The 13,319-nt window shown below is 39.1% G+C and overlaps 2 protein-coding genes across 3 annotated transcripts in view; one reads left to right on the forward strand and one right to left on the reverse strand.

The window, feature by feature from the left end:
- The window catches only part of Col6a6 (collagen type VI alpha 6 chain), a 141,127-nt gene extending 135,993 nt beyond the window's left edge, over window positions 1–5,134 (forward strand). Inside the window, exon 38 of the mRNA XM_013159804.3 lies at window positions 575–5,134. Within this exon, the coding sequence (XP_013015258.1) occupies window positions 575–797 (223 nt within the window). The 3' untranslated portion in view covers window positions 798–5,134. The remainder of the gene's footprint in view (window positions 1–574) is intronic.
- Pik3r4 (phosphoinositide-3-kinase regulatory subunit 4) overlaps window positions 3,807–13,319 on the reverse strand; it is an 82,067-nt gene continuing 72,554 nt past the window's right edge. For both annotated transcript variants that reach the window (XM_063248979.1, XM_063248978.1), the window contains 5 exons: window positions 10,526–10,657; window positions 6,553–6,653; window positions 5,546–5,634; window positions 5,203–5,311; window positions 3,807–4,327 (listed from right to left, as the gene is read on the reverse strand). In XM_063248979.1, coding sequence (XP_063105049.1) covers window positions 4,157–4,327; window positions 5,203–5,311; window positions 5,546–5,634; window positions 6,553–6,653; window positions 10,526–10,657 — 602 coding nt within the window. In that variant the 3' untranslated portion in view covers window positions 3,807–4,156. The remainder of the gene's footprint in view (window positions 4,328–5,202; window positions 5,312–5,545; window positions 5,635–6,552; window positions 6,654–10,525; window positions 10,658–13,319) is intronic.

The following is a 13,319-nucleotide window of genomic DNA, read 5'->3' on the forward strand; positions in this document are numbered from 1 at the left end:
GCTTGAAAGACAGGTGAAAGAAAGGGAGGGTGGCATACATCCCTGCTTTCATTAGATAAATCCACATTGAGGATTATTATGTGAACAGATGAAGTCTCATGAAATTTACTGTGTGGGTGGAAAAAGGGGGAAGAAATGTACAAGTAAACAGAAATTCATGTAGTGAGTGTTATGAGCAAAACAAAAGCGTGCTATTCTATGTTGAATGACTGAAAGTGAGAGTCCAACTGGAGAAATTATGTATGGAGTGATCTGTGGTGATGTACCACTTAAATTCAAATCTGAACAGTCAGAAAGGCCAGCCACATAAAGATCTGAGTGAATCACACTCCATGAAGAAGAAACTTCATTCTTGAAACTGTACTTTTCATAATTTAGCAACATGCTGCATTGGTCAGCTTTTGCTATATGGATCAGCACAAACCCCTAGTTTAGTAATCATTAAAACTTACCTGAAGGAAGGATGCAACAGGGAAGTGAGTACAACGACCAGTCTACAAAGGGATGAATACAGATTCTATTAAGGTCGAAGTGGGACTCACCCTCTATGACGTTCTCCTCTTTTGTTGTACAGCTCTGTTCCTAGACTACAAAGAGCTGCCTTCAAAGATGCACTACGGGACGTGAGACTCTTTCAGGATAGAAGATATCTTCCAAGAGTAGAAAGAGGGAGCAGAGGTGAAGCTATTCGACATTTCCCTGGAAGCATATACCTTCCCTTTAGAAATGCAAGACGAGTGATACAAACTATTCCTAAACAACAGGATAATGGAAGTGCTGGAACAGTTGAGCCTTAGGAAACATGAAACAATGACTTTCAATAACCAATTCCACTCCGCAACTCAGCAAATTTTAATGGGGTATCTGCCTGCATCCAGAGGTCAACTCTGGAGGGAAGAACAAGCCATAGGCTGTAGGTAATCAGGTAACTTAGGAGAGTGTCCATTTATTTGACCACTCATGACAACTATTAAAACTAAGTCTAAGGGAGATATAATCTGAAAGTAAATGTTATGTAAGTGTAAACATGTATGTACAGGGGCCGATGCTAATACTTCAGGTTGCAGGTATCTGTTCAGTCCATTTTCTGCAATGCAAGCTTTCTTAATTTAGTAGTTTAATTCTCATCTATTTAATCAAAAGGGTTCAATGTTTAGGCTATTCCAACATTTACCCTAGAAACCGCTGCTGTTTCTTTGTCACATTTTTGGAAAATGGACCTTTTGTGATTATTTCATTTGAATGTGACACTTGTCTCTGGACTAAGACCGCCAGCAATACTTGCTCAGACTGGTGAGCAGCAGAGGATAATTTTCTCCAACTCCAAATCCTCAACTCACCAAGAAATGCATTAATTCTCTCAGATCATAAATGATTGCTTTGGAGCTGAAGTTCTATCTCCATTATAGAACTTCTAGCCAAGCCCTTTTGATGGATTTCCTGCCACCCTTCCCTGTTATGGTCATTTATTTTTCACTAATTCATATATTCTTTAGACAAGAAGAGCAAAGCAAAAACTTAGGAGAAACTCTATGTTGCTTTTACCTGTCAAGTGGCTACTGAATCAACAATGATCAGCACCAATACAGGGCTGGCAAGGCTCTGAAAAGATCCTCACATGGACACTAAGTCTGGAAAAGACAAGAAAATCTTTAACAACTTTGAATCTGTGAATCCATAGAGTTGGAGAAATGTGAGAGATCAGTTAGAGCAGGAAAGGTCCTCCAAATGCCTGTCCTCTTTTTGCAGACTTTGACAGCTTTGACACCTCTTCTCCACCCAATGTTTACTCTCGTAAAGGGGCTGATACTTTAACAACTAAATGCCAAAGCAGCATTGTGCATTCAAACACAATACTGAGACCTTACCTCAGCCTAACAGCGGGCTCCCCAGCTGGCAGCAGTGGCCCTGCTGGGCACTGTCAGTGCTTCAGGAAGGAAGGGAAGCCCTACATGAACCTATGGGGCAGGAGGCTATGGACACCAAAGTCTGTAGGCTGCATTCAGATTTTCTTTTCTACACCTCTTTTCATAAAGCCTGGAAAGAAGACCCAAAGGAAGTATTTCTTTTAAACCACTTCTGCCATCCTTACTTGGAGAACTCAACAGAGCTCCTAATGTCCTCAGAGGAGCAAGAAATGCAAGGAGTTCAATGTCATACTCAGGTAACAGAGAAGAAGAACAGCACATCGCTTTTCTTCATGTCCTAAATGGTGCTTAGGGTTTCAGGAAAACTTGTTTCAAGTATAGGAAACTGATGAGCAATTTTTAAGGGCTAGTTTAGTAACAAGAATTTTTCTAATTAACTTTGAATTAAGCACAAACACTTTTCTTCTGTTTATTATTGGGACTATTTTGAAAATGTATTTGTTTATTTTTTCTGTATTGCTAAGTAAAGCACACTGAACAAATATTCCCTTGGTGATGGAGATTATTTTAGCATTTTAGGTAATACTTAGTCACTAACAGGTTAGGAGTCTCCAGCCAAGCTGCAAACAGAAGTTTCTTTTCAAAAACAAATCCCTGTATCAGCACTCTCCATGATTTCTCTTTCTTTTAAAAATGGGAAGTGGGAAAATTAACTTGAATGTAAATTGAACGAACTCATATTACAAAAAAGAAGCAAAATACAGTGGTACTTCTTGAGTTAAAAATGTTAATTAATTGCCTGAAATGGACCTACCTGCCTCTTGTTAGCTCTGTGTGGAGCTGAGTCAACCTTGTTAAAACAAAACAATTAAAACAGAGATGTAACTTCAGATTGTAGTACTCAGTAACAATTTAACCAGATATCTCTTTTAAAAAAAAATACGGTTATTTGGGAAATGAGAGCCTAGAAATGGGTCATGGGAAGGAAAGAGTATCCCTGTTGGCGTGTCTCACTGCTGTGAGTCTCAGGGCTTATCCTGAAGCGCCTTCTCTATGTTACAAAACTTTTTCTAGCCCTGAAAACTCTTAACTTCTGACTTAATTGTCAGAGCCCTGTAAACATGGTCCTGGCATACTCAGAAAGAAAGAGGGAATATAACCTGACAGTCTGATGCCAGAGTTACAAAGTTCACGAACCCACTAAGCATGTGGACTGGTCACAGCCACTATACCACTCTGCCCTTTCTGAATTGTTAAAAGGTCACATACCAAACTGAACTTCACAATTATAAAAACATTTTTAAATGTTTAGTGCATTTAAAGCACTACTTAATAAGTAGTATTACTCCCAGACTCAAATTACCTATTCGACTTTTTGGTTTTATACTCATGTAACTAGTTTGAAACGAAATATTCTAAGCACCATAAACTCTATGAATGGAAGGGAACAGACTGTGAAGAGAATTAGGTCCATATGTAAACATAACCCATAATCTTGAAGGGTTTTAATTAAGTGGGGAAAAAAGCTAGTTTTGGCATTTTAAAAATAGAAAATTTTGGCATGTCTTCAACTTTTTTTCCCATTTTCATACATTTAATAAAAACACTGGATAAATGAAAGCTGACAGCAGAGTAGCGTTTATGGTACAGGCTACAAAAAATAATGCCAAGAAAAGCCACATTCTCTAGAACTGCTACACAAGGAATCAATTCTATCGTATTAAATAACTAATAAAGTAGACTATAAAACACAGTGGAAGAAAGATATGGTAACAGAGCAAAGGTCCAGAGTATTTCTATCATTGTTTCTTATGGCACTCAGTTCACTTCTTCACCTTAAAACAAATGCTGTTGGAGTTCATGCCCCTGCTCATGTTTAATACGTAAAATACCACCCAAAACCAAATAAAAAACACCCAGATGCTTGAAAACAGCATCACTGGTTTAAATAGCATTTTTAATAACAAAACTGTTTACATTATAATAGCTTACAACCATCTTTTTCAATACAAAATCAATGGAGATCATATGTCTCCACATTTGACATCTCTCACATCTATGGCATATACAATAAAAAGTCCCAGCTGTTGTAGGCTGACCCTTGCAGAGATTTGCACAAGTAAACTAGCCAAGTCAGCTTCCTTCTCTACTTTGAGTGGGACCTATTGTTACGAAAGAATAATACAGACATGATTTTGAAAATTAAGCAAATGAATTTGTTCTGCACTGTAGATACCTTTTCTCCTGAATTATATTACCTTTACAGCTTTATACAAGTCAGTAGATTTTTACTTCCACACCTTTACAATCCCATCTCTAGAAGCAGTCACGATGAAACCTTGTGTTGTCTGGAAAGTAGCAACATCTGTGATGATGTCATGATGCCCCACAGGCAAAGATTCTGGGCCCCTTCGAGGGGTATCATCACTTGGTCCTACTTTCTGTTTATTCTGAATTTCCTGTTGGATGGTTAGGAGAAGTCAAGGAGAAAGTCAGAAATTATATCGGTACCACATTCTACTTCCTGCCAGTTCACTTGCTTTTGGATACGCTGTTGCTCTGAAGTTAACATTTCATGTGAAGTGACTGGGCTTTCATAAATAGCTGAAAAGGAGTAAACTACACTAGTCCAAAATAAAATCTGGATTGCACTCCCTGGATCCTGTGAGTAGCCACTTACAAATACAGAACACATATGTGGCCAATATTTTGTGCATATTAATTTTATTAACATCAAAGAAAAAAGGGAGCAGAACATATCAGATGTTACAGTTGCTTCTAAAGGTCCTTAGGCAGCATATGTCCTTTATGGGGCACTTACTCTGACCAGACACAAAAATGTCACAACCGAAATTTTTGTCTAAGTTAAGAATACAAGTTTTGCCAGGTGTGGTGACACACACCTATCATCCCAGCACTGAGGGAGGATTGTCATAAGTTCAAGGCCAGCCTGGGTTACACAGCAAGACCCTGTCTCAAACAAAACAAAACAAACAAGCAAAAAAACCAACAAGTTTTATAGTCCCAAAGGCCATGTCTGAATTTGTTTTCTGTTTACTCGCTGAACTAATCTTGGACTAGTAACAACCTGTCTGTGCCTAATTTTTTTGTTTAAGGAAAACAAAAATTCTTTCATAAACACTTCTCAGTTCTTATCTTTGTAAAATGCCTCATGTTCATTCTGAGTGACACGCTTATGGGTACTGTCTTTATAACTTGTTACGGAAAAGCCAAGATAAATAAACTTATTTCTTAAATTAAAAGGACTACTGGCAGTCTTGACCAAAGTCACTTTTGTACCTATGTAACTTGAAAGAAACGCAAATGATAGTACCTGGACAACCTCGGTGCCTTCTATTATTTTTCTATAGTAGGACACAGATGGGGAACTGGTACTTCCTGCCACAATATAAGATCTTTCCGGGTAAGCCAAGTCCCAAAACCTAGGGAAGAGGAAATAAATGCTGGTGATCTCTACTGGATAATGGGCAGAATAGCCACTGGCACACATTCATCAACACCGTCTCCTTATGCATTATGAAGAGATGTTTTCAAAACCAACAGCATTAATTACAAGTAAAGTATATTAATAGCTATTCTTCCAAGGTGTTGCTTTTCAACATTACAGTACCATCCATCCATGTTTTCAAAATCAAGTATTCTCTGAGACACTGTACCTTATTTTCATGTCTGAACCAGCTGTTAGCAGGATAGGATTCCCATCTGCAGGACTGCAGTAGATACCATGAACACTATGAGGAGAAGGCTTAAATGAAACAAATACGAGGTTAAATAAGAAACATCAGTGTACCCACGATGACAGTACCACCTCTAGGCAGGTTAACTGTCAATAAACAGCTTTATGAACACCTGACTAGCTAGAGAAATAAGAGACAAACAAGGACTTTAGAATATAGTTGCTTCTATTATTCTGAACAGAGAGATATAGCCTGTTTAGCTTCCTACAATTTTCTCTTTGGGACCATTCTGAGCAGGACCCCAACTAAAGAAAAACATCTGCTCTATCTTTGCCCCAATGAAGTATCATTGGTAACATGACTATTAAAAACAAAAGTATAGGGGCTCCTCAATTTATCTTCGAGTTATATTCCAATAAACACATTGGCAGGTGAAAATTCATTTAACATGCCTAACCTAAAGGGTATCAGTTCGGTACCCTTGTGATCCAGTCAGGAGACAGGGCCACTGCTGCTGCCCAACATCACAAGAGCATCCTAACACACACTGTTAGCCTGGAAAAAGACCAAAATAAAAAGTACAGTTTCTAGTGAATGCGTATCACTCTTGTACTGTCATCATAATGTCAAAAAGTTGTAAGTCAGATCATCTTGAATTGGGGCCCTCTGTACATGGAAGAAGTTTATATTCCATTCTTCAATAACCTAAACTTCAATACAGGCTTTGCCTGATTAACTCAGGTCTACTGAGCTAACAAAGAGATTCTACAAGCCTTAGGGAGTTACAATTAAGACATTCAATGAAGCAGATGGCAGCAAGCTCAGGAAATTAGAAAACACCCATGCTGCAATAGCTGCATAGTACTTGATGTTAAATTTAAACATAACCCAAAAGCTGAACAAAGAACATGTTTGCTAAAATGCCTGAATTTGGTTAGGATGTGGACAATACCATTCACTGTACAATAAGAAAACTGGAGACAAACCTGTAGCTCAGAAAGTGGCGGTGCGCTGCTGGCCCAGAGTGTAAACCTTCTGTCACCAGTCTCCATGTCCCACATGGATACTTCATTATTCCCTTGAACAGCTATGAGAAAGGAAGTCCAGAACTATTACTCAAACCAGGAAGAACTCACGTTCACTCACGTCTTGGTAGATAACAAGTCAGCTTGCATTCACTTCCATTTTCCTACCTTGTAAGAAATGCTGACTGGTACTTTCAAACAATACAACTTGCTACCAGATTGGAGTTTTGTTTTGTTTTTTCAAATAACCTAACAGTAAAGTATATACTGATCTGGTTGAAAATAACTATGGAGTATAAAGATAAATCAAATATAGATTCTGTCCTCAACAAACTTGCAGTGTAACACTAAGCCACCTTATCACTGACAAAGGGGCCAGATGCATTCACTGGAAGAAAAATAGCATCTTTAATAAATGGTACTGGGAAAACAGGCTCTACACATGCCAAAGATTAAAACTGGACCTGTATCCTTCACCATGTACTAAGTTAAAATCAGAATGGATCAAAGGCATTAAAAATCAATCAATAACAAATGCTGGAGGGGTCGTGGGGGAAAAGGAACTCTTCTTCACTGTTGGTGAGACTGCAGATTGGGGCAACCACTGTGAAAATCAGTGAGAGGATTCCTCAAAATACTAGGACTAACCGTCCCAATCCATCCAGCTATTTCCCTTCTGGGTATCTCTCCAAAAGATTTAAAAACACCACACTACAGCAATATATGTGCACCCATGTTTATAGCACCATAATTTGTAATAGCGGCATCTTTAGAACAACCTAAATACCCATTGACTGAGGTATGGATACAAAAAGATGTGGTATTTTTATACAATGAGGTACTAGTCAGCCATAAAGAAGGATAAACTGGAGACTTTCACAGGTAAATGGATGTACCTTGAGAACATACTCATTAGTGAAATAAATAAGACACTGATTGTAAACACTGTATTGTCTCATTAGTGTGAGAAGCTGGAAGAAACAACACATATATACATGTATATGTATATGTATATGTATATACAAACTAGTTAAGATATTTATACTACAGATTTACCTGAGTTCACTGAAGAGAAAAATCTGTGCTGGTAGTGTTCAGACAACTGAATGCAGGTGTCTTGTGCTCTGGGTGAATGATTTGGGGATGACAGTGTGCAATGTATGTATCATTGTTGCCTCCTGATTGATATGTTTTGAATTTTTTAGTTTTTTTTTTCTTTTTCTCCTTGAAATAAAATGATTTGAAAAAAGAAGGAAGGAAGGAAGGAAGGCAGGAAGCTACAGTCTAGAAGTGGAGGAAAAATGAGGACAGCGAGAAAGAAACAAAGTGTTGGCCAAATATGGCAGCACAGGCCTGTGATCCCAGCCCTGGGGGGCTGAGTAGGAGGATCAGAGTGGAGTTTGAGGCCACCCTGACACACAGTAAGACTCTGTTCCAAAAACAATCCCCCAAAATAAAGATGAAGTATGCTAAGTTCCACCTGAACTCAGGAGGAAAAATTCTCATCTCATGGTGAGGGGCAAGGCTACCTGACAGGCAGATGTTTTATCTGGGACTTAAAAGGTAGGAAAGACAACATACCCAGGCTTTCCCACTTGGCAGTATTACAGAGCCAGTAGTATTTACTATGGGCTACTCACTGTCCTAGGCACTGGAAAGATGGCAAATAAAGCAGAAAAATTCCCTTTCGTATGGAACTTTCAGTCTAATGGGGATACTAACCAAAAAAATACGGAAGTACTGATGCAGGAGTGTGCTTAGTGCAAGGAATGCGCTTATGTGGCTGGAGCAGAAGTCACCAGGAGAAAGGCAGTGGTGCTTTTTACCACACACTCGCTGCTCTAAGGCACATGTGTATGAACCACACCAGCAGTTCTCATATTCTCTGCCTTCCAGAAGGGTGTGGCCTATGGCAGTCTGATGGCCCCCAAAGGTACCCAGATCCTATTTCCTGAAACCGATAAATATTACCTTAAAGGACACAGTGACTTTGAAGTTCTAAGGACCTTGAATTAGTCTGGACCACCAGGATGGGCCCAAGTGCGATCACAAGCAACAGCAGCATAAGGTAATGTAACAGAGAACCAGGATGCTGGGCTCCTGGACAGAAGCAGGAAAAGGCGAGGCAACAACCTCACTGTGAAGGCCGTGCTCCTGCTGTCCTCTTCATTTTGGCCCACAAAACCCATTTCAGACTTCTGGCCTCCAAAATTGTTAGAAGATAACTAACTGTACTGCTTTGACCACCAATTTGTGTTCAGTAAACTTGCTGCAGTAGTCACAGAAAACTAACACATGCATAGGAAGAGCCTGAGTAGGAGACCAAAGGGAAAGAAAATAATCAAATTGGTCATGCAGGGTGGTGGCATTGCTCACCTCAAAATCACTGTTCCCCTCAAGGTTCAGCATCTTTCTCAATTCCAGACCCTCCCCTGATACCTTCTCGTGACACTCTGCTGTTACTAATCCTATGTCGCTGCACTATCTTTTATGGAACCCCCACATCCTTACCTCTACAAAGTTCTTTAAAATTAAACCTCTGACCCTCAGTGTGTCATCATTTTCCTGCTGGGACTCTAATCAGAAGAGCAGAGAGTGGGCAGGAGGGCAGCTCCCTTAAAGCCTTAGAACCACAGCAAGCAGTTTCTCTATCATTTGGAATAAAGCATCATTATAAAACATTAAGCAGAAGAAAGACCACTGTAAGGGGTACACAGAGAAGCAGGGAGCTAAGAGGCTACTGCATTAAAAGAGGGAAGAGATCTTGGTTTAGACTTGGGAGACAGGGAAGCTTGGTCTATTTTAAGAAAGCTGCCAGGGCTGGCTGATGGGCTGGAGGTGGGATGAGAAAAGAAATGGCAAGGACAACCCCAGACTTCTGCTGAGTATCCAGTGGAGTTTCCATTTACTGAGAGGATCCCACAGGAAGGGCAAGTCTGTCTCAGGGTATGAGGCTCAGATGACACACTCAGCAGAGAGGAAATCAAAGATTTGGTTTAGACACATCAAGTTTACAATGGCTACTGGAACTCTGAGGGGAGAATTTTTTGGCATACACATATAAAATTTGAATAAATGCAGTATTTAAAACATGACATCACTCACAGAGCCTGACAGAAGGACAAGACAAAAGACTATGAGGGAGACCACAGTTTAAAAGTTAGGAAGAGAAAGAGAAACAAGTAGGTCAGGAAGTAGGAGAAATGAGAGAAATGACCCTGGAACCAGGTAGGCGAAGCATTTAAAAAAGATGCCAAAGGTACAGCTGACCAGATGATACCTCGAGAGAAGGCTCAGTAATGGTCATCGAATCTGGCGACCTGATAACTATGACAGCAGCAGGACGGGAGACAGGCAGTGTGTGCCAGCAGGGATCACAAAGAGTCTAAACACAAAAGGACCATCATTTATCACACAGTAACTGTATGCCAGACTACGTGCTTTTTATGTCAATTCCTGAAACCATGCAAGTCAAGTATTTTCACCCACATTTTACACATGAGGAAAACCGGTTCTAAAGACTTGTGTGAGTGTCTTCACCAAGGGTCCATGCACAATGGCAGGAAGCAGAACTTACTAGCAACACAACAGAAACGTGTCAACAAGAAACAGCAACTAAGAGGAAGACCAAGGTTTCTGACTTAAGATTTCTAGGAAGATGGCAGCAGCTTTGACAGAACAGAGAACACAGGAGAAAGCAAAGACGTGAAATGAGGGACAGTGGTAGACAGGAATGGAGGGCAGCAGCAGCAACAGAGTAGCATGTGCTGAACACAATAAATACAAGATGACAGTGACGCACCAGTGGTGGGAACTTCCAACAGACTGCACAGAATGCAATCAAGCCTCTGGTTCATATATAAAATTAAAACTCTTAAATAGCAATAGGGCACAGTGCAGTTTCCAAGAACCCCCATTACGAAAGCCATCTTACCTGCAATCACCCAAGACTGGTACAGCGGGTGCATGGAGAGGCGCCTGATTCGTGCCCTGGAAGGGTGATAGTGACTGGAAATTGGCAACTGGAACCTCATGTCCCAACAAGCCATAGTACCACTGCTTGTACCTTAACGAAGAAAAAGCACAAAAAGAGTTTACCTAATCATCAAAGCACTTTAAGCCTTGATCATTTATACAAAAAGTAAATAGCAATAGCTTTACATTAATGTATTTTAAAATTGCTTAGTCACTGAGAAAAGCTTTGTTTCCGTAACACTCTCTCCCCAGTTTCAAACAGCACAAGATTTTAATTAACAGATATGAAGTGCACATCATAATGCTATTAGTCTAATAAATAAAAGTTCAAAATGAATAATTCATTAATTACTGACACTGTTATTAACTGCCAAAGGCACCCACAAAAGCAGAAGCTCTACAGAAGACACAAAATGAATTTGGTAAGTCAAAATGTTCAGACTGACTTAAGTAACAGAGATGTTTTACTGATACCCAAAGATCATTTTAGACTCCAAAGTGACAGCAGCTTTTGCAGCTATCATCAGATTCTGAGCACATCCCATGTATACTTTTCTCTCAAGATCCTGGAGATGGGCATGGGTGCCTAATCACAGCAGAAACTGGGGTGATACCTCTGCACCTGCTCACAGCAGCTTAAACCCTGCAGAAGGGAAGATACCGCCTCCGTCTCCAGCGCCAAGCAACTGGTCATGACAGAGCGCATTCAGGAACTGTTCTCCAATACCTGGGAGAGATCCAATACCTTAGCGGGCAGTGAACACACAGGGCAACTGGGTTCCCTCTGCGAGATGGCCTGCCAGGCTCCGAGACAAGGACTCAAGCAACTGTGACCAGCTGCCTAAGCAGCATCACTGCCATTTGCTCATCTGGTAGATATGTGGTATCTACTGTGCTAGATGTAGCATTACAAGTTCCTATACCTGTGTAGTCTGTTTACAAAAAGTAATCCATGCCACATGAACTATATAAAAAGTAATATAGGAAAACACAGGCAGTTAATGGTATCACAAATATGCAAACAGAAGGAAATCTAGAAACGTAAATTAAGTAGAGACGATTATAATTCTTTTGACGGAAATAGTAAGGTGTGGTAACTTGTCGAGGGCAATTTTAAAGCACTATTAGGACAGGGTAACACCTAAAACATAGGAAAAGGAGAAGAAGGTGGATGAGAAAACGGTTGACAAGATCAAAGTGTTCATAAAGTTCCTAGGAAGAATAAGCTTTAGCGATCTATTGCACAGAATATAATTGTATTATTATTATTAATTATAATTAATGGACATTTTGAAATTTTTAAAAGAAGAAACTTTAAATGTTTCCATCAAAAACATATGTGAGACAGGAATGTGGGTCAACAGAACAGAATAGAAAAAAAAAGAAACAACCCCAGGTGCATATAGCTCTTTGACCTTTGACAGAGAGCTGTCAAAGATACTAGGAGAACTGCAATAAACGGTGCTGGGAAAAGCAGATGTCCACACACAGCAGACTGAGTCTAGACCTGTATCTCTCATCATGTACTAAACAAAAATCAAAATGAATCAAAAATCTAAACGTTAAAACAGAAACAATCTGCTGATAAAATAAGAACAATTCTTAAGACAGGTATAAGCAAGGACTTTCTGAACAGAATTCCAGCGGAATGAGAAATAATACCAAGAAGCAACAAATGGGATCCTGTCAAATTCAAAAGCTTCTGCATAGCAAAAGAAACAATCAATAGAGTGAAGAGACAATCTACAGAGTCGGGAAAAAATTGCCAGCTATTTCACAAATAGAAGATTAACAGCTAGAATATATAAAGAACTCAAAAAAATTAAGACTCCTCAAAACAAAAGACTCAATCAAAAAATGGGCAACCAAAATGAATAGACACTCTTCAGAAGAATTACAAATGGTCAATAAATACATGAAAAAAATGCTAATTATGGATGGCCATCAGAGAAATAAAAGTTAAAACTACACTGATAACAGCATCTTACCACAGGAAGAATGGCTATCATCAAAAACTCTAGTAACAAATGGTTTGGAGGATGAAGGGGGGAAAAGGAGCTCTTGTGCATTGTTGGTGGGAATGTAAACTAGTATCACCACTACAGAAATTAGTGTATATTCCTCAAAAACTAAAAACAGAAATTCTATTTGACCCAGGTATCCCCTTTCTAGGTATCTCTGACAAAGATGCATGCATATCTATGCTTATAATAGTACAATTTATAACTAGATCTTACAAAGAATGTGCATGTACGTCAACAGATGAAAGGATAAGGCAAATGTGCTTACACACACTGGAGGATTATCCACTATTCGTAGGTAAATGGAATGCAACTTAAGAAAATAATGTTAACTAAAATAGGGCAGACAAGCTTCAGTATCACATGGCTTCTCTTTTCCAAGAAACACTGTGTCTATATATCCAAATAAAAAGCAAAATAGGAGAGAGATAAATAGGAAGTAGGAAGTTCAAATACTTCCCCAAATTATATATATTCTGTTGTTTTAAAAATACTTCAATAAATATGCTAATTTGTCTCATTTATACTACTAATTTATTTCAGTTCACTGCAAAAAGTTTTCTGTTACTATCTGTTTCTTTTCTATAAGAATCATTTTGGTTTGCATCCTATACTGAGTACTTTGAAGATAACTATACACAGTATATTAACTACTACTATCCTCTATTTTGTTACAAAATCTGGTTTTATTTTTTCACTAAAAAAAAGAGAAGTAGCTTCTCATCCAAAATA

This window comes from Cavia porcellus, unplaced genomic scaffold (assembly GCF_034190915.1).
Source record: "Cavia porcellus strain 051 isolate PalLab524CR breed Dunkin Hartley unplaced genomic scaffold, mCavPor4.1 scaffold_5, whole genome shotgun sequence".
Lineage (NCBI taxonomy): Eukaryota > Metazoa > Chordata > Mammalia > Rodentia > Caviidae > Cavia > Cavia porcellus.